Genomic DNA, 24836 nt, shown 5'->3' on the forward strand with positions numbered 1-24836 from the left:
CACCAGAGACAGAGCGGGGACCAGAACAGGCAGATCAACGAAGTACATTGCTGAGGGGAGCAGCAGGTGGGTCAGGAGCGATCGGCCACACTATGTGAGTCAGCTCCGTGGCCAGGGATCGAACTCATGCTGCAGTGGCTTAGGAGAGCTTCATAGTGCGGTGCTTTAACCTGTTGTGCCACCAGGGAGAGCCCTAATGTGCAATTTTGAAAGAACCTCTCTGACCTCATTTTGGGAGGTAGCCAGGGCAAGAGGAGAAGTGGGAGGCTGTGGTCATGGTCCTTACGGCCGCTGTGGAGGAGATGGGGAAGCAGACAGGCTGAGACTGATTTTCAAGACAGACAGACATGATAGAGATGCCAAGAGCTCCCATAGTTATCGTCCATCTACTTTCCAGAGATGGGGCCACGTCTGGGTAGTTTGAAGCTAAGATGACTTGTGGTCTGAAAACACTAAAATGGAATGTTACCTTTCCTCACATGTATAGGAATTTCATCATAGCTAGCTGAAAATGTGCAAAATCACATGTCCAGACAAGTAAATCATTCCTCAGGAAACCTTGAAATTGTTGGGCCCTTAGGTGTGTGCAGCTTAGTGCCAGGGAGCGCACAGGTTCCCAGGAAAACTCTCTTCCTAGAGTGTCCATAGTGCTTTAATATTGGTGGAAGGGGTGAGGATAGGAAAGGGGAGAGAAGAGAACATTACTTTTTCCATAACATAAATGTATTTTTTTAAGATTTGTTTATTTATGTTTACAAGAACTGGGGTACAGGCCAGAGGTGTGGGGGCAGTGAGAGGATTCACCAGAGACAGAGTGGGGAGCAAAACAGACAGAATAACTGAGGGGACAGGCAGGTAGGTCAGGAGAGGTCTGCCACGCCATGTGGGTCACTCCCCTGGCCAGGGATTGAACTCTGCAGCAGTGGCTGCTGGTAGCTTCATAGTGCTGCACCTTAACCTGTGGTGCCACCAGGGAGGGCACCACATGAATGTATTTTAAAAGAATACAAAATGTGTACAATTGTATATGGATTTTTAAGATGTAATATTAGGCTTAAAAATTTTTTTGTCTGCAATGCATCACTTCAAACTATACCTGGAGATCACCTAACAAGTATATAAATGTATTTTTCTTTGTGAATGGTCTTATTTGACTAAAGGGGAAAAAAGCGAAAAGCAGTGGGCTAGGCCACTCTTTGTAACTTCTTCTATTATGCATGGAAATGCATAGATACCCAGGCCACATGGAACATGATAATGTTGCAGGGCTAAAAACTAAAGTAGAGAGTTTCTGTGGGCAGGAGGGGGCGCCCTGGATCTTGGCACATCTGCAACCCAGTCACACACAAGTGGGCCACTAAATCCTAGTTGTGAAGCTCTAGGCTACAGAAGAGTTGACAAAGAAATTGTTCAGAATTATCACCTCACTCCCCATTACCTGGACACAACGGTCACTTCCCCAGGAGACAATTCTTGCCACGCTCCCTAGCTGCACTTCTTAGGCCGAATTTCTCAAGAAATCTTAAGTGCTCTCTTCCGGGCAAGTGTCAAACTTCTGTGGCTCTGGGAATTGTCACAGTCCCTAAGAAAGGCAGCCAGGGGCCCCGAGGCGTTCTCAAGTGAGAAGAATGCTCTTTTGCTTTTAACTGAAGAGTAACATGCAGACAGTAAAGTGCATGAATCTTTGTGAATAGCCGAATAGAACACGTGTTCAAAATAGAGAACATGTCTTTATCTGTCCATTACTTCTCAATAAAACTGGAAAAATATCTCAGTTATATCTCAGTAAAGCTGAGGGAGGGGGAAGAAATACAAAAACAAAACAAAGTTATAGAACACTTTCCATATTTCAAAAAACCTCTGTAGGACACTTTCCAGTCACTGTCTTACAAATCGGAAATAAAACTTCTCTGACTTTCATCACTAAAGATAACTGTTGCCTGTTCTTGAGCTTCGCGTCAGGTATACAGAATGTACTCTTTGGTATCTGGCTCCTTTGCTCAACATACTATCACTGAAATTCTTGCTGGTTATTGCATAGCAGTGAGGTTTTTTACCTTGTGTAATATATTATCACATGGAATGAGTCACCACTCTTCAATCTTTTAAATGAAAGAGGTTTGGAGCCATAAACTTGGCTCTTAAACAGAGCCACAAAACCCATGGTTCTCCCACTCTATGATCCCAAACTAATTAAGAGGCAGAATACAATTAACTACATAATCACACAGCATGTGATCATTTTTTAAAAGGATCTGGGGCATGTACAATATGAACATTATCTAGTGATGCCCTAATTTGATAATCAGAAGCAGATTTGATTCCACTAGTCACTGATGGGCAAGTACAGCGAAATTAATTGGAAAACCAATTCAGGACCTCCCAGGTGGCATAATGGGTTAAAGAGCAGCACTAGAAACTGCATCCCTGGCCAGGGAGGTGACCCATATGGCGCGGCAAACCTCTCCCATCTTGCCCACTGCTCCCCTCAGCAGTGTACTTTGTCAATCTATCTGTTCTGCTCCCTTCTCTGTTTCTGCTGAATCTTCTCATACCCTGCACCTCTGGCCTATACCCCAGTTCTGTATGCATAAATAAATCTTTTTTTTTTTTTTAAAAGAACAATTCCAAATAATACAGAAAACTTACTGGATTCTTGGAAACTGCTCTGAACAATGTAAATTCTTCATCATACTCTCCTGTATGTGATGTGAAAGTAATAGAATTTATTTTCTCACTCTTTTTTTAAAGGTTTATTAATTTATGCATACAAGAACTGGGGTGCAGGCCAGAGGTATGGGGGTGGTGGTGGTGAGACAGATGGGGAACAAAACAGGAAGCAGGTTGACTGCTGAGGGGAACAGGGGGTGGGTCAAGAGAGGTCAACCATGCCATCCCTGGTCAGGGATCAAACTCATGCTGCAGTGGCCTTGGATAGCTTCATAGTGCTTTAACCTGTTGGGCACCACGGAGGGCCTAAAACTTATATTCTCTTAAAGCTTACAAGCTGTTAATAAAAATTAAAACTGAAATTACCTTGAATTGACTTTTGTCTTTTTTACATTTTAGCTTAATAAATCATTTAAAGATTTTGTAGGCCTTTAGAACTGTCTACAGGCTGACAGATAACTATCAGCCTTGATGTGATTTTGTGCTATATAAAACAAAACTGTTTAACCAGCATACAACCATGAGAAAATTGTCTCAATACAAAATAGAAGACAAAAGAACTTCCATAAAATCAATTTAGTTTGGGCCAGCTGGTTGTTGTCAGCTATTCAAGAAAAAGCAAGAGAGGTTCTCCCTTAAAACTCCTTCCCAGCAGGAATTCTTTTGACAATGACTTGTGTTTAGATCTTGCTGTTACTATTCTTTTTTTTTTTAAGCATTATTATGTTAAAGTTATTTTGTATTTATATTTTTAAAGTAATCTTATTTCCCATTAGATTTAAGGTTACATCTCTAATTTCAAGGATTAACTTTTTTGTTGTTGTTTCTCTTAATGACCAACATGCATATAACATAGATCAAAAAACAAAATTTATTTCACAATGAAGTCCACTTCCAAATGTTTGTTTAGGCTCAGGAAATCCATTTGCTTTTCAGTGTACAATATTAGTTTATTGCATTTTTGTTATTATAATTTTCATATTTATAGTTTGAGTATTGTCCAAAAAAGTTAACATTCCAAAAGAAGAGGGTGTTAATAAACTGATGTTTATTTATTTACAGGGTGTTTATTAAATGATTCATTCTTTTACTTCAGCTCCCCACAAGGGTTATTTAAGAACTTTAAGATCTTAAAGATCTTTTAAACAATTCTTTAAATTCTTAAATGTAAATGATCTTAAGAGACACTCAGTATTTACAACTCATTTTAATTGCATCTTTTTCCTCACAGGGGACCATTTGCCCAAATCTTTGGAAGGTTTGTTTATCTATGAAGAAGAGGGTTCTGGAATTCCAGGTTCTAGTAAGAAAGGAAATGATGCCATCGTAGTAGAACAATGGACTGTTATTGAGGTAAACCAGTTTTCTGACCATTTAGTTTTACTTTAGTTTCAATTTTACATGTTATAGGTCTTTATTGCCTAACACACACATTTATCCTTAGAACACATTTGTGCAGTTTTCAGAATTTCATCACAAATGCACAAGCTTCATTCAGATTTGCAAAAAGCTAATTTGCTTTATGCAATGTTCAACTTTGATATAAGAGAGCAAATAATTATCCATACATAAGTAGCAGCAGAGTCTCAAAGATCTGATAGTCTAATCCTAAACAAAGTCCCCTTTGAAATTCTCGACACAGCACCATGCCAACTGCTGAAAGTGAAAAAAAAACCTCTGTCAATAACCAGTGTTCTATGTCCAAGCAACCAATGTGACTTCTTTTTTACCTTGTAAACTGACTTTCAAAGCAAAAATATCCAAAAGGTGTTCTCTCTCTCGCCAGGCCAATATGTACACACAGCATTGTCCTTGCTAATCAGAGATGATATTTTTGCTGATGTTGTGCACTCTGAATTCAGATGTCACCGAATGGACTGCCCTTGAGGTGGACAGACTGAATTCAGGTATATTGTGTTGTGTGTATGAGGCCCTTGCAGACAGACTTGCACAGACACCTTTGCTTTGTGGGCCTACAAATCAGAAATCAGAAGTCCCATAAAGGAGGAGAAAAGGATTTGGAAGAATTAAAGCTCCAAGTGAAAATACATTCCAAATAAGGAAAAAGTGTTAGAAAGATTCTCCATCTAAATATCTCTTACCTTTCACTCCCAATCTTCACTCCCCTGTCATGTCCTTACTTTCCAGCCCCTGACCATTGTTTCTGGAAATGAGGTCTATAAACTACTTGGATCCAAATCACCTATAGAGCTTTTTTAAATATGTAAAGTCCCAGTTCTCCAAGCATTAGTATTTGATTCCCAGCAAGACTAAAGGAAGGGTCAAACATGAAGAGACAGATGTGAGTCTCTCTCCACTCTGATCCCCAGATTGAACCACTGAAATTTGCTCAGTGGTTAGAAGGTATTGGTAGTAGAAAGTGAAGCCCAGAAGACAGTAGCCCAGTGAAATTCTACTTCACGGATAGTGAATGCCCATCATCCTTCATTACAACTGCTGTGTAGCTGGTTGTCTTTTCCATCAGACTATAAGCTGTTGTGCTTATTCACACAGGGCTGTGAAATCAAAACAGATTATGGCCCTCTGCTGCACACCCTGGCTGAGTTTGGATGGCTCCTGACAAGTGTGTTGCCCACCCCTATACTGAGACATGACAGGTAACGACTGTGCATCCCTACAGACTCATTTAATTCAGTTGTTAGAGGATTCAGTTTGACTCACCAAAAGTATTTCACTGAACTTCTAATCTCATTAGATTAGACCTTGGAGATCAGTAAATCTAATCCTCTTGTGTCAAGCATCTACAAACTATCTGTCTCCTCCCCAGGCAGATGAGTTCATGACCACAGAGTCAGAGCAGGGACATGGGAGGCTGACTCCCCAGCTTGGTGCTACTTCCAGCATTCTGAGTGCTGATACCCAAAGGTTATGTAATGACAACTTCGTTTTTCCAACACGATTGGAAATGCTTCCCTAGACTGAACGTTCAGTCTGCATAAACCTGCAAAAAGAAAGACACAGTCCTTTGTCAATGGTTCTCCACTGCATGTGCAAAACACCCCTCCCTCCCGCCCCCAAATAAAGCCAAGTTTGGACTGCAGTGGGGCCTAGAGAGGGTCAGGCTGGAGGAGGGCCACTTTTTCTGCCTTCTTCCCTCCCCACTGATGTGGTGGGCTCACTGACTTGTTAGCTGTTTCCATTAAAATGCCTATGCGGGCCCTCCCTGGGTGCACAGCGGGTTAAAGCACAGCACTGAGAAATTAAAGCCACTTCCGCATGAGTTCGATTTCCGCCTGCCCCAGTAGTGACCACATAGCATGGCAGACCTCTCCTGACCCGCCCGCTGCTCCCCTCAGCAGTGTACTTCGTTGATCTGCCTGTTCTCCCCACTCTGTCACTGGTGAAGCCTCTCGCCGCCCCTGAGCCTCTGGCCTGTACCCCAGTTCTGTATGCACAAATAAATAAATCTTAAAAAAAAAAAAAAAGAAGCCTATGCGAGCGGGTCTCCGCAGTGGAGCAGGGGTTGGTTCTCAGTACTGTGAAGCTATCCACAGCCACTTCAGCAGTTCAATCCCCGGCCAGAGGGGTGACCCACATGGCGCAGCAGACCTCCCCTGATCCACCTGCTGCTGACCTCACCAGTATACTTCATTGATCTGCCTCCTCTGCTCCCCATTCTGTTTCTGGTGAATCCTCTCACCACCCTTGCACCTCTGGCCTGTACCCCAGTTTTCGTATTATAAATAAATAAATCTAAAAAAAAAAAATAAGAGCCAAAATGCCAATATCTCACAAATGCCAAGTTTTCCTTTCTTTTTTTGCTAACTTTCCCCTTTTTCTCCTGGGAAAGAAAAACTAAGTGATTGTTTTTTGTCACTATTGTTTGTTTTGAGAGTGACCAATTAAGTCTTCTATATAAAACATTTCACTATCACTTGAAACCAGACGGGCTCCCTTTTGCCCTCTTTGACATCCAAACATGACTGAGGGCTGAGGCCTCCTGCCTGGGCTAGCAGCTACCTGCACACACTGCCGGAGCCTTCCTTTTTCCCAGAATCAGTCATGGTTTAACATTCTGAGTAAATGTCAGGGAGACCTAAGGAAAGCAACTCCTTCGTCCTCAGTCTTCCATCTTCCTCGCCTTTTGTAGGAGAGGGTAGAAGTAAACAAAACAATTAATCTATTTTTCTTCTCAGAGATCTCATTATATCACTCAAATTGTGAGTAACAACTCCCGGGAAGATTATTTCCCAACTTTTAAAAATCTGTGACATACCTGTCAAATCACAAAGCAGCAGAATTTTCAAGATTTCATCTTCAAGATCAAGTAGTATCAGTCACCTGGGGAGTGTATGAAATGCTCATGCCTGAGGCCACCCCAGTAGGACAGAGCCAGAGCTTTGAGGGTGGGACCCAGAAATCTGCCATTTCATGAGCTTCTGAAGTTTGCTAGCATTTGACGAACTCTCAGAAAGTAAAGAATTCCTCTGCCCTATCTTTCCACCCCTCACTGGCAACCAAAAGCCCATCTATTCCAGTCCTACCCTCCCTTAAATTAACTTGAGTAGTTGACAATCTGATCTCTTTTTGTTTGTCTTCCTAGGAGTTTCCTAAAACCTTCCTAAAAGGTTTCCTTAACCTTTTGTGTTTCTTTTCACAATGGAAAATGTTCTTACTATTCCTCCTTCCCATTCACTTGGGGATTCTGCTCTCATGAGTGAATATTTCCTAAATCCATGGGGGACTAGATTCAACAGTGAACCTACTAGGCTTAGTGCCCAGTAGAACCAGAGAACACAGCCAGAATTCCTTCAGCATCTCCTGCTTCTGGTTGGTTTGGCAGTGAAGCCAAGACTGAGACCTAAGTTGGGAAAGAAGAGACCTCAAGAATAGTGTGAAGGGGGAGGATGGTGGTGTTTGGAGACACAGTTGACTACCTTGTTCTGCAAGCTAGACTTCCTAGATTATGAGCTGTACCCCGGGATTGGGGTTGGATGTTGTTTTTGGAGCACAGTAGCACCAGTACCTCATCACTTTGCAGCACTCTAGTATCCACAAAGGCACCATGGAATCATAGAGGGGAACTTAAAAGCCTCTGTGCAAAGACTCCTCTTTATATGCAATTAAATAGCAAGGAGCTATTATTGTGCTGCTCACTAAGCCATGACAACAAAAATTAGACACAATACAAATATCTACCCATAGGGAACTGGTTGCATAAATGATAAGCTATGCAGGGCCCTCCCTGGTGGTGCTTAAAGCACAGGGGTTAAAGCACAGGACTGTGAAGCTTTCCACAGCCACTGCAGCATGACTTGGACCCCCAACAGGGAGGGGACCCACATGATCTGGCAGACTTCTCCTATCTCGCCTGCTGCTCCCCTCTGCAGTGTATTTCAGTAAGTCTGCCTGTTCTTTTCTTTTCTTTTTTTTAAAGATTTTTTTTTTAAAGATTTGTTTATGCATATGTATGTGAGAGGCCACAAATGTGAGAGTGGAGATGTGAGCAGATTCACCAGAGACGGAGTGGGGAGCAGAACAGGCATACGTACTGAGGGATAAACTGCTGAGGGGAGCAGCGAGACAGAAGTCTGCCACGCCATATGGCTGGGGATCGAACTCATGCTACAGTGTGGCTGTGGATCACTCCATACTGCTGTGCACTAATCTATTGCACTACCAGGGAGGGCCCCAGTCTACCTATTCTGTTTCCTGCTTTGTCTCTGGTGGATCCTCTCAACACCCTGCACCTCTGGGCCGTACCCCAGTTCTGTATGCATAAATAAATTAATCTTTTAAAAATCATAAGCTATCCATAAAATAAAACAGTATGAGCCTGATAACAAGAATTAATAGATATGTGTATGTATTGTCAGAATTTTTCCTGTTGATAATTGCAGAATGTAAAAAAATGTTCCAAGACAGATTTGTAATACATTCTGAACTTCTAAAATTTATACATTTTGCATATATATAATAAAACTCTGAAATCCTTTGTAGCAAATGCTAGTGAATGTTTAAATCTTACGTATGTAATTAGAGGAAGGGGAAAGTGGGGACTTCTACTTGGTCTTTATACTTTTTTTTTTTGAGTTGAAGAATGTATATTTTGAGAGTTTTTTTCTTCAAAAGGCAGTTTTAAAGAGCAAAAAAGTCAATCAACTGATAAAAAGGAACTGTGGAAATTGTAAAAGTCAATCAACTGATAAAAAGGAACTGTGGAAATTGTATGTGGTGTCTTCCCTGGAGCTTGTAGCTAGTTAAACTTGCATTTAGCACATAAGCAGGGGTCAGGTTTATCTATTGTGTAATATAATAACTAATCAACATTGAATGAAGTACTTTAGTCTGTAAGTTTCACAGGCATCTTTAAAAGGAAACAGTCAAAATAAGGATCTTCAAATAGTAATGAATTTAAAAGGTAGTCACTATTTAACAGATCTCCCTTTCAGAACCTGCTCTTGACCTGTGATAGAAGTTAATAGAAAAATGTATTTAGGGGCCTTTCTGGTGATGCAAGGGGTTAAAGCACAGACTATGAAGCTATCCACAGAACTGCAATCTCATTCCCCGGGTCTGCAGGCCTCTCCTATCTCTCCCACTGCTCCCCTCAGCAGTGTATCCCAGTCCATCTGCCTGTTCTGCTCCCCACTCAGTCTCCAGTGAATCCTCTCACCACACCCCCACACTTCTGGCCTGTTCCCCAGTTTTTGTATGCATAAATTAAAGTAAAAAAAAATTTTTTTAAGGTATTTAACAGTAATTATCCTTAGGCAACAAACACTGGAACACACAGTGTGTACTGTTGCTTCATCTATCAGGAACGTTGTGCAATATTTGCTATTTGTTTTGTTTCTGTACATTTTGTAATGCGAGTCACCTAATGCCTGCAATGTAAACAATATAGGATAAAGGTAAAGGTGCAGGAGGGGCCTCTCTGGTGGCCCAGGGGCTAAGTCTCAGCGCTATGGCCAGGGCGGCCTGAGTTAGATTCCTGGCCAGGGAGCTGACCCATCTTGTTACAGGGCACCCCCAATATCGGGCAACCTTTCTCCCAACACTGTCTAACCTACTGCTCCCCTCAGCTGTGTGTTTCAGTAGATCCTCCCATCTTACTGCTCCCCTCAGCTGTGTGTTTCAGTAGATTCTCCCATCTGTGCCCCACTCTATTTCTGGTGAATACTCTCCCACTCTGCACCTATGGCCTACAACCCAGTTCTTGTATGCATAAAGAAAAGGTAAAGTTGCATAATGTTATCTAGTAACAAAGACTGTTGGTGAAAACTGTTCTCCTCTGCATTTTTATTCTTGTACATCACATGCTGATTTACTGCTCGATGCACACCAAGTTAGTACTCATTATCAACCATGATATATTAAAATAAACAAAAGTGTTTCCTCTTTAAAAAAAAATGGATTTAAACTGGTAAAAAGAAAAATATCATATACAGATCCTCTTGGTAGATGAGGGTAGAACTTAAAATATTTTTAGTTTTAAGAGTCCAAGCTCTGGAGCTTAGTAGATTTTGCTTTAATGAAAGTCACCGAGCCTTTTTAACTTTCAGTGTCTGTGTCTGGAGCATGGTACAATAGCAACTTTACTGAATTATCATGATGACTAATGAATTTGAGCTACTATGTGGGACCTAACCTTTTAGTGGAATCAAAATCCCTAAGATTTGGAAACCTATTGAGAAGAAATGATTGCTCAGCTTATCCTAAATCAGAATTTTTCAGAAAATGAAATACTGTAGTTCTCTACATATAACATTCTACTGGCGCTGGGAAAAGGTTTTATGGCCAATGAGCTCATCTTCCTTTGGAGAATGGGAATGGAAAATATTACCTCATAGTTGCTGAACAGAAAACTCCAGCCTGACCAGTGAAGACTACATTCCTGGTGTGCAAGAAGGGGGTTGAAAGTGCAGTTAGTTTAGGTATTAAGTCTTGGTGGGTTTAGCATAATCCCCCCCATTTGGGATCTGTAATGTTCTTTTTAGCATCTTCATTACTCAAATATATCCTGTTAGTGGATTGCATAAAGTTACTACTTTCCCAGTGTCCCTAGATTAGGTGTGTTTCATTGTCTTAGGCAACACCACACCACTAAGGTAAAAAGCTGTATTAACACAGAAACATCGTAATGTGGTCATCTGCTATCACTACATTATTTCAGGATTATTGTTGTCAGCCCTAAAACTTGCCAGAATCTCTTCTTAATCAATCTCGCTAACAAATGGGAAAATCAAGGTGAACTTTCACATTAACTCTTCAAGGCAGATCTGGTAGAGGATCAAATTAGTTGAACTAACAGCTAATACTGCCGACTTTGAAGAAAAATCACTGCAATTAAATGGAATGAGGAACCAAATTTCCCTCTGACTACTTCAAAAGAGCAGGGTCACTGCCATCTCTCTGAACTCTAACCCAATAATAAACTGGAGAGGCTAGGGTCAGGAATATGCCTTTTAACAGGAACCTGAATGTGATTCCAATGCATTTTCAGAAATTCTAAATCATAATCTTATATTATGAGAGAGCAAGACAGAGAGAGCACATTTTAGAACCCAAGACAGAAAGTGTACACATCATTCATATCTTGGAGCACAATGAATATATACTGAACTAAGAAAATAAAGTAGTCAGGTCTATAAGGCAAACATGAATAATGAAAAGAGAAAACTGTCTTCTCAGTGTAATGTGGGGAGCACTGCATGCCTTTTCCATTTTCTACAGCCCCTGTGGAGAAAACTCAGTAACAAAGTCCAGGTAGTTATTTGAGACACTGGAGTGCTCCCAACCAGCGAGGGAGCTACAGGAGTATACAGAGTTGAGGCGGAGGATAGGGGCTCATGTTTGGGCCATTTTAATGTTGTTCTCTTCATTTTCTCATTCTGACACTGTGTTGTATAATTCCACAGGCACTTAAGCTCAAGGTAATCTTGCTGTGAGCAGCATTTTGGGAAGGCCCCACAGGTGAGGCCATGTTTTCTTTAAATGGTCTGTTTGTCCTTTCTGCACATGACCTCCATTTAGCACTTTCCCTCATCTGCATTACATTTTCACTCCTTTGGAGGGAATGATTGGGAGGAACTAGATTGTTATGGTCCCTTTTCTTTCCTAACACATAACAATGCCTGAGAAACAAATCAAGATCAGAAGACCAAGGAACTTTGTGATTAAGCACGGAGCTACAAAGATGTAACCTAAAATTTAATCTTAATTTTGCTTTTAAAGAGTAAATACTTTCATTTTCTTCATTTTTCTCCACTCTAGTCCCTGAAAATTATAAACTGAGCCATTAAATTGAGGAGATGCTAATGACAAATCAAGAATTTTGGAAGGATCTACAAGTACCCATTCATAACAAACTTTTCCAGTCAGAATAGAATTAAACTGGGTCACTCCTCCCTGTAGTCCAGGCTTCACCGAATACTCTGCATGTGCTGAAGAGCTAATGTGATGTTGTGGAAAGGGTGGGGAGAAGAGGGTACCCGCAATAACACTCTTAAAGACACTGGCTCTCAATTTCCCTATCCACAAATGGAGAAGTTGTATCTTTTCTGCCCACCTTGAAGGATTATCATAAGGAATAAGGTAAATTTAGGTGGAAAATACTCAGTACACTAAAAATACTACACAAATCAAAGATACTTATCTGTTTTGCTTATTTCATAAGTTCTGTTCTTGGGAAACCAGCCTTCTTCCTTATAGTCTGTCGTCATACCAAGCCCCTCTCACTTAACACCCAGTCTATTTTGTTGTCTCACAAAATACATAGAAATTAGGGAAGAAAGGAGGAGACATTTATTTACCATCTACTGTGGTCCAAAGTCTGTGCCAAGATTTTACATCCAATAACTCACTGATATTATTAGAGCCATATTTGTTTTACAGAAGGATCAGAATGATTGGGTGGACTCTCCCTGGGTGGGGTGGGCCCTCCCTGGTGGTGCAACAGGTTAAAGCACTGCAGCCACTTCACCTCAAATTTGATCCCCGGCCAGGGAGGTGACCCACGTAGCATGGCAGACCTCTCCTCACCTGCCTGCTGCTCCCCTCAGCAGTGCACTTTGTTGATCTGCCTGTTCTGCTCCCCTCTCTGCCTAAGGTGAATCTCTTCACCCTGCCTCCCCCCCCATGCCCCCCCTTTGAGCTGTATCCCAGATCTGTATGCATAAATAAATAAATCTTTAAAAAAAATTGGATGATGCGCTTAGTGCCACACAGTAGAGTGTAGCAGAGCTAGAGCGCAAATCCAGCATTGATTTGACTCTAAAGCCATACATACTGTTCCTCCTAAGGTCTCTTCAGTATTTACATTACAGAAAAGTGATATGTCCCAAAACTTAAAGTTGTAGAACTGGTTACACCCGTTCCCTTCTCGCTACTCCACCCCCTGCATGTGGCCTGCCTTGCCCGAGCTGTAAGGACAATCCCTGGCCCCCTCTGCCTGTGTCCCACACTGTGCCTGCAGCCCTTATCCACCCACACTGCAAGGTGAATACCAGGGCAGGAGTCAGAAGCCTCTTGTCCCAAAGGCAGAAGCAATATCGGTGGTTTTCCTTGCCTATTCTGGGTCTACCACCCTCAAGCACCAATCATAGATGTGAGAGCAGGAGTTGACGTGGGCTTTGTACTTCCTCTCCGCTTCACCTGGTTTGGTCTGGTCAGATGCTTGCACCTAACCCAGCTGCTTCACCGACTAATTGATTTTTCCAATAAATCTCAGCGATTGGACATTTGCTCTCCTCCATATTTGGCCCAGATCCAACCAGGGCTCTGGTGCTTGGAGTCAGGTCCTTTCTGGCCCCCTTGTGTACTAAGAAGCTGCCTGCCTTTCCCCAGAATAGGCCTCTTATCCATTCGACCTGCTTTCCACCTCTGTGTGCAGGAAAGTGAGCCTCCCCAGAGCTGCCCTGGAAGCCTGTGCTCTCCTGCTGACAGCAGCACTAAGGTCTATGTGTTGCTCTCAGGAAGCAGTTTTCACATCTTTGCAGACTGTTCCCTTGACCAGCTAAGACTCTTTATTATTATTATTTTTTTATTATTATTATTATCATTTTTTTTATGCTTACAAGAACTGGGCTACAGTCCAGATGTGCAGGGGGGTGAGAGGATTCGCCAGAGACAGAGGGGGTACAGAACAAATGGATTCACTGAAATATACTACTGAAGGAAGCAGTGGGTGAAACAGGAGAGGTCGACCATGCCATCCCTCCTAGCCAGAGTTCGAACTTGTGCTACAGTGGCTGCAGACAGCCTATAGTGCTGCCCCTGGCCCAGTGCACCACTAGGGAGGGCCCTACCAGCTTATACTCTTAACACAGGCTGTGCAGAATTTCTTCAGCTTTTACATATAACATTGTTCAAAAACTACATTTGATTTCTACTGCACCAAAGTATGACTAGCAGTTAATAATCTGAGAATCTAAAGGTTCTTAAGCCCCTCTTAGGAAAATACTAAGTTACTCAGCTAACTAACAGCGTCTTTTAGATAAAAATACCAACAAGGAATGGGAGCTTAGGCCCTGTCTCCTGGAACATCCAGGGCAGTTGAATTACTCTCTGGTCCTATTATGACCTCATCAGCCCTTCCAGAAACCTGTGCTGGTGGGAAACAGCACAGTAAACAGAATCACCTCAGGAGTCCCAGGAGAACTGTAAGGGACTTGCTTGTCCTGCCAAATTGTTTCCTTTCTCTTGGTTCCATCATGGTTAGTCTCCAAACTTAAAGGAATTCCACATAGGCTCACAGATGTTCTGAAAACAGCAGGGCCTATTTTAAATTAGAGCCCTTAGAAAGCCAGATACATAAAGTCTCAGACAGTATTTCAGATTGAGGATCTGGCTCCAAGAGATGGGAAGAAGCTAACCTTCGAAAATCTTCTGTGACAACTAGAGACTGTCTTAAGAAAACTAGCCTTTGAGACGCCGTCTTCACATTTACTGTTTTGTTCCATCAGCAAAGCTAGAAAAGCCTTTTGCAGGTCAAGCTGTTGCCTCCTAACGCATTTAGACTTGCCGCATCCTAAGATGCATTGGAAAGAACTCACTTCCATAGTTCTTACCCAACATTCTCCGGATTTTTTTTTTTTTAAGAAGTATTTCTTTATTGTAAGATACTTATTTATTTATTTAGTGTAGAAGAACTTGTGGTATTGACCAGAGATGCAGGGGGAGAGAGGATTCACCAGAGACAGAGTGGAAAACAGAGAACAGGAGGATCTACTGAAATGCACTGCTGAGGGGAGCAGCTGGAGAGATAGGAGAGGTCTGCTGTGCCCTGTGGGTCAGTTCCCTGGCCAGGGCTAGAACTCAAGTTGTTGGGGTGGTAGCATTGAGACTTAACCCCTTGCTTTTTAGTGAAGAAAAAATTCTATTCTGATCCTTCCTTCTCGTATTTTAATAGTTCTAGGACTGGTTGCCTCTTTTGACCTGGATTATAAACCTGGAAATTGGAAATAGAGGTCAGGTAATTTAAGGTTTTAGTAAAGCCATCAGCTTTTATGGTACATTTGGGATTTGAACTCAGGAACTGCCTTTTCCAGTAACCCTTGCGCGTCCCAAATACAGATCCGTCTGTGCTATGAACTTCTAGTTCCATCCCCGAGACCCTTATATCATCATTGATGTCTCTGAGAATTCATGTTGTTCCTAAAAGCAAGATCTGTTTTATATCTAGTCTTTTCTTTTCATTGAATTTAAGCTCAATAAAATATTTGACTAGACGCAGTCTTTCAAAAGTTAAAAAAATAAATAAAAAGTCTCCAGTCACTCCCTTGGCAGAAAATTTGCTATTTCTCTCAAAATTTAACAGTATCAATATGTTTGGGATTTTCAAAAGATGTGGGACTCACTGATATCTCTAGGGCGAGAGTTTCAGTGTTGCTCTTGTTTTCCAGAAAAAGAGTTCAGTATAAAATGCAGCTAATAGTGAGGTTTTGTGAGAGGTTTTTGCATAATAAAAGTCGTCACTGAGCAACATTAGCTACAGACACTCCTCCCCATAAATCCATGGAGACTCTGTGAAAAGCATTTCAGAGGAATCCAAACCCCAAGTAGTCTTTGGCAAGGGGTAATTTGCCATGATGATAGTTAAATAAGGAGAATACTGAGTAGCTCACTACAAAGAAGCATCTGAAAATGAAACTAGCTGTGGCTCAAATCCCTCAATTGAAAATGTATATAAAATTCTCACAGTGGCAGCCCAAATTGGCCTCTTCTTTTTATAAGGCATATTTGACAATGCATACCAAGAAGCTTAAATCATACCCTTTTGACCTAATAATCCCATTCTTAAGACATTATCTCAAGGAATTTATAAGAGTAAGGAAAACAGAGATGGGGTGTGGGGGGCTATATTAAGAGGAGACAGGACAGACTTGGGGGAATAAAGAATTAAGACTATACATATGTCTGGAGCAGCATTATTAATAATTAGCAGAGAACTGGAGGCAACCTGATTTTCCAAATGTAAAAGAACAGCTAAGTACATTTTGGTATCGTCATTCTTTGAGGTACTATGCAGCTATTAGGAATAAGGTTACAGTGTACAAACCAGGACAGTGTGTTCAGTGAAAGCACAGAACACAGAAATGCAAATATGTCTTGGTGACAGACAAGCAAAACAAACAATAAAGAATAGAAGGGAACAGAAAGAGATGAAAATAGCTATTTAGCACAGTGAGACTACAAGACTTTAAATATTAAAACTTTCTTTTGTTATAACCATATTCAGCTTTGAGGAAATTTTTATTGCTTTTCCAGCTTTAACTTTTATAGGTCATATTTCATAATTATTTTTGGATCTTAAGGTTATTTTACAAAGGATACACATGGAATATTCTAACCTAGTGTGAAATATGGAAAATTGCTAATTCATACATACTGATGTTATTTTTTAATTTACAGTGAAGGGAACTTGGCTACAAAGCAGGTTGTATTCCTTCAGAGACCTGTTATGTGGAATTCAGCTGCTCAAACACCAGAAGTGAGTAAAATTAATGCTTTACAAAGTGAATGTTATAATTGTTTAAGCATTTGAATCTTACACTCTCATTGTAAATTCTAAGTCAAGAACACAGGTGAGGAAGTGTATATTTGCTATGAAACAGTCTTTAGAACAACAAATAACAAGGGAAATATGCCATCAACCAAGCAACATTGTTATAGAGCACCCCAAATCTGTTAAAAGGACAGGGCAAGAGAGGGGCACCCCTGAAGCCCAAAATCCTGCCTGCTCTAAGTGGGTTCTGCCATCCACCGCAGCAAGACAAAACATATAAAACTTTAATGAAAAGGGACTTTAATACAGTAAATATACAATACGGTACACAAAGAATATAACTTCTAAATCAAACACCTGAAGTGACCCATCCCCCTTGTGGGCAAAGTCAACCCAAAAGGGATTGGCCCAAAGCAAGGCCTGAAAGCTGCCACAAGACTAAAGCACCTTCTGGCCGGGACCCATGGAAAAGGGTCAGAAATGGCCAGACAAATCTGGGAGCAAAAGAGCAAAATCAAAATCAAAACAAACACTGCCATAGTCACCTCCTTACAGGCATCTCACCCACATCTGCCTTAACCAGTCCAGGGTCAGGAAACAAGCCCGGTTTCATTACATGCTTGCTGCTCCATGTGGCTTCCTCAGGTCTCCATCTTGTTCTCCATCCTGCTTCATTCTCTTCTTCCCCTTCTCTTCTCTCTTTTTTCTCTGCTCAGCTCCACCCTCCTTCTGGGTGGGGCAGGGAACCTGGAACTTCCCTTTTTCCTAGGGACCACCTTGTTACATACAACTTGAGACAGTTCTACAGGTGATTAGAAAATACCACCTCAAAATACGCTTCTTTGGCACGTGGATTATTTTAGACTAAACACAATTGAAAACAGCAGAAACAAGAAATGCTCTACTTTTTCCCTCCCTAATGAAAAGCAGGGCATAAATGTCTCTTCTTAAACGTGACACCAATCTCCATTTGTAAAATTACCTCCTGTACCAGGAAAAGAAAACTCTCTCACCAAAAGTGACTTTTACCCCTGTAGCTGGCACTTACTAGAATCTGCATAATCAAATCTGACCAAAACAAACGTTATTTTACATCAGATTGCCCATATACTTACCTTCCTATGATTTACTGGAAATACCGTAAAAGCCCAAAGTTCTTTTCTGTTGTCTAGGTCTTCTACACAGTGGCTCACCCTTTGTTAAAATGGCAAGTGAGTTCACAGGTCTAACTATCTCTTTAGATTTCTAATGTCCCTAATGTGTATCCAAAAACAAATCTTTCTCCTGTTAACCTTATTGACAGTTTAATTTGAGCTCCAGATATCAAAAGGTAGAGAGAATTGTTTCCCTCCCCAGTATTTGTAGCCTTCTAAGTGATTTTGCCTAATCTTGATCAGGTCCATGCAATCTTGTCCATCCTGATCTCTGACAGCACTTTATACTGTCCCCCCCAGTTAGTTTGCCACCCCTTTGCTAAAGGGTAGGCTAGGCCTCGACTCACCTTTGCCATACTGAATGCACAATCATTGAATGAAGTAGCATGTTTATTAACAAATCATAGCTCTCAAAAAGGGAATCTGTAAATCATCCAGGAAATTATTTAAAGCGATTCTCGGTTGGTTTGTTTTCTTCTTATATTAAGAAAATACTGTTTAAAAAATAAAACTAAGTTGTGTCACATTAATTTTGGAAAGAGTCTAATTGACTCAACAGTTCAGTCAGTAGAAAGAGGTTAGGGAAATGCCTCCACGCAATCCGCATGGCAGGAGAGCTGAGTGAACAAGCGCGCAGATATTAGCAAGACTGTGCTAGTGCCCGCGGGTGAGCAGTGCCCTCATGCCCAGTGAGGACGGCTGATTGCACAAGTTTGTTAAGAAATATTCTGTCAAGAAGAAGCAAGCCTGGGTGTATATATATATAGACAGACTAGGGAATGCTTTCCACACAAAGCAAACGGGCTTTCTCCACCCTGCGTGAGGCAGAGAAAAGCGGGCTCTACTGTGTGAGGGCGGCACCCTCGGGTAGCTCAAGCTTTTTTCCCTGTTAGCTGAGTTCAGAAAACTGCTCAGGTTGCTGGCTACGCAAGGGACTTTACTAACCTTCCGGCATCACTCAGATCCTCCAAAAAAGAGCTACAAACACCAAAAATGAGGTACTGACACCAGGACTGGACACCCCCAAGATGTTCTCATCTTCCTCGGCTACTCTGTGTATAGTCCAGGGGCCATCTTAGGAGGGGCAGGGGCCACTTAGCAGAAGGTTTTTTCCTGGAGTCAGAAGGGCAGTCCCAGGGGAACTCTGCTTGAACCGGGCTGATCACATGGCTCGCTGCCTCAGAGCAAGAGAGGAAAGCTGACTGCAGATGTGGCTGCCCCTGTCCTGTCTCCTCCTCAGGCTTTTCCTCTCCAGGCTTGAATGATTTTGAACATTCACAGTGAGCAGACAATGGTGGTACTTCTCTGAATGCTGTGTGTGTTTTTAAGACTTATTTTTTGATGCATATAAGAACTGAGGTACAGGCCAGCAGTGTAAGGAATGAGAAGATTCACCAGAGATAGAGTTGGGAGCAGAACAGGCAGATTCACTGAGACACAATGCTGAGGGGAGCAAGGGATTAAACGAGAGAGGTCTGCTGGGACATTACACTCGGTGACTACGTATTAATGCCTATCTAAAAGTAAATAACTATGAATAACTTATTATTCTGAGTAATACCCAATTTTTACTAAGAAAGTTCTCACTGAGAAAATTCTCACTGGCATACAGTAAGCAATTACTGCTGAGGGTTAAGGTCAGGCAGCCAATGCTTCCAGGCCCTGCCACCTATCCCCTTTCATTCAGTTAACAGAGGGCTCCCTCAAATGTGAATACATTCTTTATGCTCTGGGAAAGGGAGCCAGGATTGAGAAAGGAGTCTGGCAATACTTGTAGTCCTGCCTGGAGCCAAAAGCCTTCATCTTCCTGACTAGCATCCCAGGCCAGGAAGAATATGCCATTTTCAAGACCTGTTCCCTGTCTAAGAGTAAATCTCTCAGATTCCGCTACTTGTGCTCAATTCAGAACATTTGGTGAATGAGAATGGCAGAAGAGGGTTTGGGATCTGACATTTGTATTTGATGAATACAATAAAAAGTCACCACCACCCCCAAGTTATATCTGGCTTGGGATCGCTGAAGTGGGCCTTTGTCCAGGAAGAGCCCAGTATCTCTTGCTCCCTTACACCTTCCTGAGACTCCACTGTCTGTGTCAAACAAAAGAACTGCCCTGAGGGTCAAATACACTTCTCTGGCATTCGCTAAGGGGTGTGTCTTCCTACACAAACAGGGGTGTAAACATCAGTAACATTCCATTGTAGCCCACAAAACCCAATTCAGTTTGCTTTGTATGTTTGCCATGAAAACGAATAGAAAATCCTTCACACACTACAGTTCAGCAAACGTATGGGTGTTCTCTCTTCACCAACAAATGTACTAAAACAAAACTTTTCTCAACCAGCCTGGACATCTGGTTTTTATGGTTCTTTTGTAAGTTCAGCTCTCATGTTTAGGAAAATGCAAGCCTAGCTCCCAACTAACACGTAAATGAACTTTCAGCAGGGCCTCCCTGATGGCATAAGGGGTTAAGTCTCAGCACTTTGTGGCTATCAGCAGCCACTGCATTAGTTCATCCCTAACCTACATGGCACAGCAGACCTCTCCCTTCTTGCAGGCTGCTCCCTCAGCAGTTTACTTAGGTCAAGCTGCCTGCTCTGCTCCCCACTCTGTCTCTGGTGAATCTTCTCACTTCCTGCAGCTCTTGCCTACACCCCAATTCTTATATGCATAAATAAATCTTTAACAAAAAAATGAACTTCCAGCAAATAAACTCTTGGTAAACTGGGAAAAAAAATTTTTTTTCTGTTTACCATTAAGTTCTTGTTCAATTTTTTGTGTCCAGGCGTATTTGATCATCTTCTAATATTGATACATGACATTATTAATAATCAATATTAAAGAAGCTCATGAAAGGAAGTTTCCACAGGAATCTAAACATCCACATGTTGACCTGCTCCTTGAACTGTGCACTTATTTATTTAGAAATATTGTCTTAAGTCCTTGACAAAGACCATGTTTCTCTGAACCCAGGTCATTGTCAGCCTGCAGTAAATGTTTCAAAACTAAAACATCCACAGCTTATCAGACAGCCTGCAGGATGTGCCAGGCAGAGGCAGTCTGAGGCAGAAGAAGGGTCTGCTTGACCCAGGAAGATGTGCAGACATTGCTTCAGTATAAACCCAATCTCAATGATCTGTTTCTCTTCTGGGCAGCTTATTCCTATGTGAAATGGGTACGCGGTGGCTACCGAGCACTTTTTCTGATCTCTAAATTCCAACTAAAACTAAGAAAAATGAAAGCCCAAGTGGATTTCTACCCTACTGTGTACCCCTAGGCATGATGTCAGCAGATCTCTCTCCTCAGAGATGTTATTGAGGGCCCAGATGTATGTATAACCAAACTGCCAATGGGGGGGAGACGTGCCAGGAATCTCCGGTGATTGTCAAACAGAGAGAGATCATTTTTATTTGGGACTTGGAGAACATGAAGGGTAGTTTTGAGCTGCTCCTTAAATGTGAGCAGGATTTTGTAGAGAAGCAGGGAGAGACATTTCAGGGCTAGAACAGCAATTGCTAAATCAGAGAGACTGGCACCCTCCCATCTTTTTAACTCCTGGTTGCCAACCTTTGTGTTTCAGAGAAAAGCCAGCCGGCATATAAAAGGTGAAGACAAGACCAAAGTCACCACCAGCAGGAGCATTGGATTGGACACAGCCACATCACAAACTCCAGAGGGCAGACCCCCACCTGAGGAGTGTCCTCTCTCTCCCTCTAAAGAATGCTGGATGAAGGACAGGCAGCCAGCACAGTATAGCAGTTTCTCTGGGCTCAGCAGCAGTGACAGTGTCCTGAGGGAATTAGATGATGGACAGTTTGATCAGGAAGATGGAGTAACTCAGGTCACTTGTATGTGACAGGACAGTAAAGCAATGGAAGCCCCTGTGAATAACTATTAAAATAATTTTCAACTGACTTGATTGTATTACTTTATCTGCATTTAGATAGTACTCTGAATTTTCAAGACTTGGGCTCTCCTCTAATCTTCCTAAACTTTGACTCAACCTGCCAGATAAGGAATAATAACCAATATATTTGTAAATATAGAATAATGTTTACACTTCTGTCAAGCAGAACATCAGTTTAAACAGATGTTTTATTAGGTTATTAGCCAATAATCTATTTGTTTCTCATGAGTGTATAAGTATACTTTTATAATTTTCTTACAATTCGTGGAAAGAAGACTAAATATCTCAACCAATATTTTATTTTACCTAATTAGAAAGCTCTCAGGAAGTTAAACTCTTATTGAAACTGTAAAGTAATTCTGTCTTTCCTATACACACACCAAGGGCTAATTAATGAAATGTTTCCTTAAATAACAATCCAAACTTTGTCTTTAACTATGGAAAATATACACAAAGAAAGCTTATATTTGTTAAAATATTATTTGAAAATAGTTCTTTGGTATGTCTTTGCTTTTAAAAGAGTCAACATTTCATCAACCTTGTACTGATTCATTGAGCTTAAACTTTCTTTCTTCTAATAAAAACTCAGAAGCAGAGCAAAGTTGTATCCCTTAAAAACTCAATATTAAAAAAAAAAAATCCCACAATCCTAACATTTACAAGCTTGAAATTGCAAATAGGATGAAAATGGAAACCATCAACTTTAAAGGGGAGCTGGAGTCTTTTCATCTATCTAGATTTGGATTATGCTTTTATTTTGATTGGTAAATCTTGAAGAACATAGAAACACAGAATTTTCAATCCTGCAGAGTGGAAATGTTCTCAGAGCATACCTAAAGTATACAGCAATTTGTTCCATCTCTGCTTTTTTTCCTTTGCTAGTAGGGATGTGGTTGCCTTGTGTAATGTGTAACTGTTAAGAGGTAAAGATTAAAATTTTACAAAAGAGGGTTTACATTTATCTATTAAAGGATAACTTTTAAATGTGGGAACATTCAAGTCGAATACAACTAATTTTGCCATTTATGAATTCAGCCTATTATATATTTTTATTAGCTTTGGTGTTGACAATATAAGTTAATTGAATAATAAATGTCATTTGTTATTTGCCTATTATTTTATTGAACATAAATATTCATGCCTTATGTTTGACAGATATGTATTGCATGTGATCAAACATATAATCTAAACCAATCTCCAAGAATTGTTGATAATATTAATGTGAAATTATTCCGTTACCATGCAGAAACATAAACTCTATAGTAATACCTTTATGAATGACTTAAGAAAATTCTGCTCAGTATTATTCTATGGAAATAACTATCAAAATGTCTGCAGAAATGTTTTTTTTTGTTTGTTTTTTGGTAAATCTGAGTTCATATTCTAGAATTAGATTGTTGGTATAAACAAGTATTATTACTTCTGGAACCCATAAAATGCCATTAAATTATTTAATGTACTCACAAAGATTTAATGTACTCACAAACTGTTTTGCACAGAGCCAGGATCCACAAGTTGGTATTTGACTACGAGATAATCAGGAATAAATCAGTCACTTTTACTTTTTTAAAATTTGTGCAAACATACTTTCTTTTTATAGTTTGCCTTTCATCTGTGTCATTTTTTAAGTTGTTCATTAGCATAAACTTAGTCATATCCTCAAAATCTATTCATAATCATTTACTCCAACAATTAAATTTGTATTAAGGTGAATAAGTAGTAAGTAGTTCTAGATCATTTTAAGTATATATATTTATATATATATATATTTACATATATATAACATATATGTTCTGAGTCTATTCTTTAATTTTATATATATTTTACATAATTCTTCATTTTTGTACAATGCTTTCTCCTCTCAGGTGTAGTCCCTGTGAAATTCCCACGACCCATTCACCTGTGTCCCATCAACATAGTCCCTTGTGCTGAGTCAATTCTTCAAAGTAACAAAACGGACTCTATGTCTGAGTTAAATGTGACTAACCTTACTGTTACCTGTCAGTTGCTTACTTATTTTCATAACAGTATATAACTCCTTAGGGACTCAGGCATGTGGATTTTTAATACCTATAAATTAAGACAGACAACATCATGACCACAGAGGTTGTGAAGTTCCATCATTCCCCTTGGGATAGCATCTATGGCACCTATACTTGAGGTTTCAATAACCACTTAATTTTATCCTATTTGTTTTTGTCTGTTTTGGTTTATTTTTTCTGCACAGAACTGGATATAGGCCAGAGATGCAGGGCTGGGGGTGGGAGTGAGAGGATTCGCCAGAGACAATGGGGAACAGGACAGATCTACTGAAATACACTGCTGAAGGGAGCAGCAGGTGGGACAGGTGAGATCTGCTGTGCCATATGTGGGCTAGCTCCCTGGTAGGGGATCAAACTCAGGCCTTAGCTGCAGTAGGTGATAGCGCTGAGACTTAACTCCTAGGCCACTAAGGAGGTCCCTATGCTACATTTTCCCTTCTCTAACCAATACTTGAAAAATTCCTTCTTACTACTCCTCCCAAAATGATCACATTATTCTAAATCTTGTCATATAAACACACTGTGCTGTTCAGATGTTCAAATTAAACTATACAGAAATACAGCATCAAAAGAAATTTTTCAAGGCCTCCCTGATGGCACAAAAGTCTCAGCACTATGAGCCATCAGCAGCCACTGCAGCACTGGTTCCATCCCTAACCTATATGGTGCAGCAGACCTCTCCTCTCCTGCCTTTCCCGCTGCTTCCCTCAGCAGTGTTATTTCAGTAAATCCACCTGTTCTGCTTCCCACTGTCTCTGGTGAATTTCCCTCCCTACCTGCACCTCTGGCCTACACCCCAGTTCTTGTACACATAAGTACATAAATCTTTCTTTAAAATATCTTCATTGGGGACCCTCCTGGTAGCACAGTGGGTTAAAGCACAGCACTAAGATGCTAAAGCCACTTCAACATGAGTTTGATCCCCACCCTGGAGGTGACCCACAGGGCGCAGCAGACCTCTCCTGACCGCCTGTTCCCCTCATCAGTGTACTTCATCAGTCGGCCTGTTCTCCCCGCTGTCTCTGGTGAAGCTTCTCACTGCCCCTGCACTTCTGGCCTGTACTCCAGTTCTGTGTGCACAAATAAATAAATCTTAA

The 24836-nt window shown here is 41.0% G+C and overlaps 1 protein-coding gene across 1 annotated transcript in view; it reads left to right on the forward strand.

Annotated features, from left to right (window-relative positions):
* RFTN2 (raftlin family member 2) overlaps positions 1 to 22813 on the forward strand; it is a 51900-nt gene extending 29087 nt beyond the window's left edge. The window contains exons 6-9 of the mRNA XM_012729332.1: positions 3902 to 4023; positions 5185 to 5288; positions 16546 to 16624; positions 21371 to 22813. Coding sequence (XP_012584786.1) covers positions 3902 to 4023; positions 5185 to 5288; positions 16546 to 16624; positions 21371 to 21646 — 581 coding nt within the window. The 3' untranslated portion in view covers positions 21647 to 22813. The remainder of the gene's footprint in view (positions 1 to 3901; positions 4024 to 5184; positions 5289 to 16545; positions 16625 to 21370) is intronic.
* Positions 22814 to 24836: the final 2023 nt, after the last annotated feature.

This window comes from Condylura cristata, unplaced genomic scaffold (genome assembly GCF_000260355.1).
Source record: "Condylura cristata isolate star-nosed mole 26May11 unplaced genomic scaffold, ConCri1.0 scaffold00002, whole genome shotgun sequence".
Classification (NCBI taxonomy): domain Eukaryota; kingdom Metazoa; phylum Chordata; class Mammalia; order Eulipotyphla; family Talpidae; genus Condylura; species Condylura cristata.